Here is a 6,610-nt window from a genome sequence, read left to right as displayed (position 1 = left end):
ACCCTGACATAAGAAAGTCACATGGAGAGTATCTTGAAGTGACAGGGGCAAAATTGGTATGATGTTTAAAAAAAGAGGTAAAAATAATAGACTTTAAAAAGAGGATAAAAATAATAGAGGACAATATAAAAAAAGGTATAGAGTGTAATTTTCTCTAAATATAAAAATTGAAATTTTAAAACATGTAGTGCGGTGTGGTTTGAATCGCGGTTGAATAATTCAAAACCGCAAACTGTACCGCACCGCGCGGTTTAGGAAAAATTCAAACTACAACCGCACTGCCAAAAATTTCAAACCGTATTTTTTTTGCGGTACGGACGGTTTGAGCAGTTTGATGTACACCCTTATATTTGGTACATATTTGGTTGTACACCAAATGCATTTTTATCACAATTTTTTTAAAAAATAAATTTTTAACTTTTTTGGCCTTCAATTAGCCTTTATTTATATATAAAAAAATGTGAGCCACATATTAGGGATGCTAATAAAAAACATAATGATAATTAGTATGAGATTTGTGATTGGGACATTCATATATTATTTATAACAATTATCATAATTTTCTTTCCAAATAAGTATATTATAACATTAATTCATGTCATGAAACTATTCAACTCTTTCCTGTGAAAACAACATATTAAATATATTACTCTTCTTCCCTTGTAATGATCAGAGAAGCTCAATACATATTTTATATATCTACATGATCGTTGACTCAGAACTATTACTCCGCCGGTGTATAAGAATCAAAGTCTTCTAATTCAATCGATATTCCCAATAAAAATAACATTATTTTCTCTCTCAAAAATAATAAAAATAAAAATAACATTATAACATTATTTTCAAAGCACTTTCCTGCATATAATGAATAAATAACAATAAAAATAATAATAACAAGCAAACTGGAGCGTTGAAACTTGATCACCACATAAACTACATCTAATTATTAAGTACCATAAGTATTACTCTATATATAATTTCATAACATCATGAATTAGCACCTAATTAACACTTATTAATTTTCCATTTGCTCTCCAGCCATGGTCACCTTCTTCCTTTTCTTATTCCTATGCTTCTTTCCTCCTATTGATTCACTCCACTTCCAAAAATCACGCTTTGACGTAACTGATACAAACATGGTATATCAAGGAGATGCCTTGCCTACAGTGGGAGCTGTTGAGCTAATCAATAAAAAAAATTATGCATGCCGAGTTGGTTGGGCTACATATGCCGAGAAAGTGCCGATGTGGGACTCCAACGACCCCAAAAAGGTAGCTGATTTCACTACTCACTTCTCTTTCTCAATCATAATAGAAGGCTCAAACTATGGTCATGGACTTGTCTTTTTCCTTGCCCCTGCTGGATTCCAAATGGTGCCCAATTCAAGTGGTGGATTTTTGGGCCTTTTCAATACAACAACCAGTGATTCCTCCCTCAATCAAATAGTTATGGTTGAGTTCGATTCTTTTTCCAACGAGGAATGGGATCCTCCTTATGAGCATGTTGGAATCAACAACAATTCCATTCACTCTGCTGTTTCAACTCCTTGGAATGCTAGTTTGCATAGTGGGCGTAACGCTGATGTTTGGATTTCTTATAACGCTTCTACCAAGAATTTGAGTGTTAGTTGGAGTTACCAAGCTACCTCATCTCCAAAAGAGAACACTAGTCTCTCTTACATAGTCGATTTGAAGCAAGCTTTGCCTTCATGGGTAATGGTTGGTTTCTCTGCTGCTACAGGAATATATGGGGAAAGAACTGTTCTTAATTCATGGGAATTCAGCTCAAGTTTGGATGTCAAAGAAGTCAAAGAATCAGATGCAAAAAGAGTAAGACTAATAGTTGGATTGACAGTTGCCAGTGGTGTTTTAATAGTTTCTTTGATCTTGTCACTTCTATTGTTTTGGAGAATAAAACAAAAGAAGAAGGAGAAACAGAAAGATAAAGAAAAGGAAGGAAATTTAATTTCAATAAACAATGATGACCTTGAAAGAGGAGCAGGGCCAAAAAGGTTTTCATACAAAGATCTTGCTTCGGCAACCAATAACTTCTCAGATGAAAGAAAATTAGGTGAGGGAGGGTTTGGTGCTGTTTACAGAGGCTATTTACCAGACTTAGATGCCTTTGTTGCAGTTAAGAAAATTTCAAGAGGGTCAAGGCAAGGAAAAAAAGAATACCTGACAGAGGTGAAGATCATTAGTCAATTGAGACACAGGAATTTGGTTCAACTTATGGGATGGTGTCATGATAGGAATGAGTTTGTTCTTGTTTATGAGTTTATGCCAAATGGTAGCCTTGATTCTCACCTCTTTGGCAAGAGAACACCTGTTCCTTGGGCTGTAAGGTACAAGATTTCTCTTGGTTTAGCTTCTGCTCTTCTCTATCTTCATGAGGAATGGGAGCGTTGTGTGGTTCATCGAGATATCAAATCAAGTAATATTATGTTAGACTCCAACTTCAATGTCAAGCTTGGTGATTTTGGGTTAGCTCGGTTAATGGATCATGAGCTTGGTCCCCAAACAACAGGGTTGGTTGGAACATTGGGTTACTTGGCACCCGAATATATAAGCACAGGGAGAGCTAGCAAAGAATCTGATGTGTATAGCTTTGGAGTGGTGGCATTGGAGATTGCCACGGGAAGGAAAGCAGTGAGTCATTTGGAGAAAGATCATGATGAAATGGGAAGTTTGGTTGAATGGGTTTGGAATCTTTATGGGAAAGGAAAGCTTATAACAGCTATGGATGAGAAAATGGAAAAAGATTTCAACCAAAAACAAGTGGAGTGTTTGATGATAATTGGTTTATGGTGCGCTCACCCTGATCGGAGCATGAGACCATCTATCAGACAAGCTATTCAAGTTCTCAACTTTGAGGCCACGTGGCCTAATCTTCCGATGAATATGCCTGTTCCCACTTATCATATTCCGGATTCCACACCCTCTGTTAGCTCCGGCGACCCTTTCATAAGTACCAGTATTGAAGCTGGTCGCTAAGGCTTGAAATTATTAATTAATTAAGTACTAATATAAGTATATTGCCTTGTAAGTTTAATTCTTCTTAAAACGTTATGGTTGAGTTGATTATGTAATTAAAAAAAAATTAGTATAATAAAAAAATATTAAATCTAATTCAATTATGTCATCTGTTTTTTTTTTTAAAAAATATATTAAATTTAGGGAAAAAAATAGGAAAATTCCAAAAAGGGAAAAATATTACAAAATTACTATGGGCCGGCCCATTCAACATTTATACATCACACAATGAAAAAATTACAAAAATACCACCTCGTCTATACCTTAAGCCGCACGGAATGAACGGAGAAGATGAAGATACCTCCATCGATCAAATCTGCAACGCAACTAGAATGAAACCAAAACGAGGGTAATACAACCATAAATTCCTGCGAAAAATGATTTGAAAAAAAGAACTGCAATGATCTAACCAGAAAATTACGAAAAAAAACCAAAAAAACTGGGAAGAAACTGAAATTAAACATTTGATTTTGGTTTTAATCGTTCTAAATAACTCACTCCAGAATCGAAAATCCAGATTCAAGCAATGTAGATTTGTATTAAACAGATTTGGAGCTCCCCCTCAAATCCAAAACAAGGTATGATATGAAATTTTTTTCAAAAATAAATCTACGTCATATACAGTTGCATTCTGGTTGATTCCTAGTATACAATAGGCAATTCAGATTCTTAAAAATAATAAACAAGATCTGATTCTAATTAAGGAACGACATGTTACGTATAAGCCTGTTTTTATTTTTTTACGTTGCCTTACAGTTGCAATATCGTTTTAAAATAGTTTACAAATTATGAAGGAATTTCACATGACGGGAACCAAAAAATAGCAGATATACAAGGTACGATTTATGTAAATGGTTGCAAATTAATTTTATAATAGTTGGAAATTGATCTGATTCAAATAAAACTGATAAAAAAGCACAATGACCACAACTATGTTAAATAGAATTAATTGTTATGGTTTTCCAAGTTGATTTACAGTTGCATCATCATTTTATAATAGTTTAATTCAATTTTTTTGTAGGAATTTATTTTTGAAATAAGAAAAGGAGAAAACACTTTGAGAAATGGTTAGTTTCTGAAATAAATTTAAACGTTTTTTAATAGTTTCATTTTAGTTTTATTATAGTTTATTAACAGCAATAAAATAAATAAAAATAACTAAACCAGGAATCAGAATAGAAAATACAAGACTTGAACAAAGGGAAGGAAATAGAAGTAAGTTTCTACTGTATTTCATAACAGAATCAAACCAGTTTCAATATCGTTGCCTTGCACTAATAACAATTTCAAAATCACAGGAAAAAAAAGACATTCCATTCCTAGTCTTCTGCAATGGACAATTTGATGATCGAATGAATTATGAAAATTATGAAGCTAGTGGACATTACATTTCAGTCAATTGTAACTATGAATAATTACAATGGAAGCTGAACGAGGTCCTGGAATGCAACCAAGAAAACAATGTTTTGCAACTGAAATATCAAGTCAAAGAAGGATATCAACCATTGAGGATAAATGATGATCAAAGCCTGCATTTCTACATACAACTAAAACTGAAGGACCCCGACTTCACAACATACCTATTGTGTGTGAATGTCATCAACAACCCAACAATAACCATCAATCCATCATTCTTGATATTATCAATAACAGAAAAATTGCTAGTGCAAACACGTTTGGATCTGTAATAATCAGAGGGACTAAATTTATAATCCCAGACCTGCAAGATAACAAACATGGCAACAATAAATATAAATTGTAAATAAACAATATATAAACTATAAAAAAAAAAAAACTAAAAACAAACTAACAAACAGACACAACTCTACGAATATAAACTACAAAAATCTAAAATCGAATTGTTACCTAAAAAAGAACAGCAAACAACTATACCTAATAATATTCCCAAAACACATCATACATAAACAGATTAAACAATTAAAAAACTAGGCAAAAACTAAAACCCACTGATTAGAGACACTAAAATGAAACAAATGTTTAAAAATATCTAAAAAAAACTAGAAATACAAACAGAACATAAAACACAGCAAAAATTAAACGAAAGAAATAAGAAACAAACTAAAATGCGAAACCCACAAAAGAACGAAATAAAATTGATCAAACAAAATTAAAGCCCTAAAAATCCAAAAAAAAAAAAAAAAAATTAAAATGAAAACCCTAAAATGTCACAAACCAGAAAAAAACAAAACGATTAAATGGAACTACAAGAAAATGTTCAAAATGGGGGAAAACGAAAAAGAAACCAAAAACAAACCTTGGTTCGAACAGCAGCACCAACATTATCATTTTTCCCAGAAACCTCTTCAGCAATTTTTTCTTGCACACCGACCTTTGTTTTCTTCTTAGGAGGAGCTCTCCCAGGCTTCGTTAATGGAGGAGCAAAATCAGAGTCTTCCTCCTCAATAATAGGACGTTTTCCCTTAGCTTTATTAGCTAGTGATTTCAAACCCATTTTGGATTTTTTTTTAACAGGGGAAGGAGATGAGTGAAATTCCGTATTTTAATATTCCCAGTTTGATTATTTAATTAAATGATTAATTAAATGCGGAATAATAAAACTGGTACTGAAAACAGTTTTCTGTAGTTACAGAATGCAACTCTGTAACTCCGCAGAAACCTTAAAAACAAACAAAGGCATAAAAGTAAAAACACACAAGATTTTTGTACGTGGTTTCAACAATCCTTTCAGATTGTTACTAGTCCACGGGGCCACGCCCAGAGATAAGATTCATTAGATCGGTATCAAAAATACAAAGTAATTGACTTATGCATAAATAGACTCCCTCTTATTGTATGCCGCAAGCTTGATGTATTCCACCTACTAACCGAATCTTGATAAAACTCCAAGTGCTCGAACTCCCTTCGATCACCTTGAAGAGTGCTTGAATCCTCCCGATTCAAGGCTTAAAGGCTATCTCCCGAAAGCCTTTACAACCATCTCCCGAAGGTTGTGTGCTTGTATCCTCCCGATGCAAGACCTCAAAAGCAATCTCCTGAAAGCTTGTAAATACCCTTCTCCCGAAGGTGCACTGATGTTCTTCTTCGTTGTAGACTTGAATACAGACTCAAGACAATACAAACAACAAATAAACAGAGTAAGAGTAGAACAACTCTTCTCTACAAATCAAAGACTCTCTTTTCTAAAGATATGAATGAAATTCAAAGATACAAGAGAGGTACCAAGAGAGGTACTAAACAAAGACACTCTTTCCTTAAGATATGAAAGCAATTCTAAGTGTATGAAAGAGATACAAAACCTAGCAGCTATAAGATGTATTTATAATGATTATACATCTCATAGACAGCTTACATTCGGTCTGAACAAGACCTCAACCCACTAGAAACTTCCCTAAAATAATTCTTCAATCGACCAGAATTTCCGTTTCTGTACCTACAGAATCGTGGGCAGTTACTACAACTTTCCTTTTATAGAAAAGGAAAGTCTAGCTCCGGTTTTCTCTTCAAGAAACCTGATCTTAGAAAATGGGAAACTCAACACAAGATCAGAATAACAGCTGGTTAGATAAAAAACGAAATGGGTAACCAAACTTACCATT

At 33.6% G+C, this 6,610-nt stretch overlaps 1 protein-coding gene across 1 annotated transcript; it reads left to right on the top strand.

Annotated features, from left to right (window-relative positions):
• The first annotated feature begins 1,005 nt into the window (after positions 1–1,005).
• LOC115712462 (L-type lectin-domain containing receptor kinase IX.1) lies at positions 1,006–4,962 on the top strand. The gene has a single exon (XM_030640736.2). It carries the CDS (start codon positions 1,041–1,043, stop codon positions 2,991–2,993), a length of 1,953 nt encoding a protein of 650 aa, XP_030496596.2. The 5' UTR covers positions 1,006–1,040; the 3' UTR covers positions 2,994–4,962.
• The last annotated feature ends 1,648 nt before the right edge of the window (positions 4,963–6,610 follow it).

This window comes from Cannabis sativa, chromosome 4 (assembly GCF_029168945.1).
Source record: "Cannabis sativa cultivar Pink pepper isolate KNU-18-1 chromosome 4, ASM2916894v1, whole genome shotgun sequence".
NCBI lineage: Eukaryota > Viridiplantae > Streptophyta > Magnoliopsida > Rosales > Cannabaceae > Cannabis > Cannabis sativa.
The sequence above is the reverse complement of the archived record's forward strand: the minus strand, read 5'-3'. Positions and strand labels throughout refer to the sequence as shown.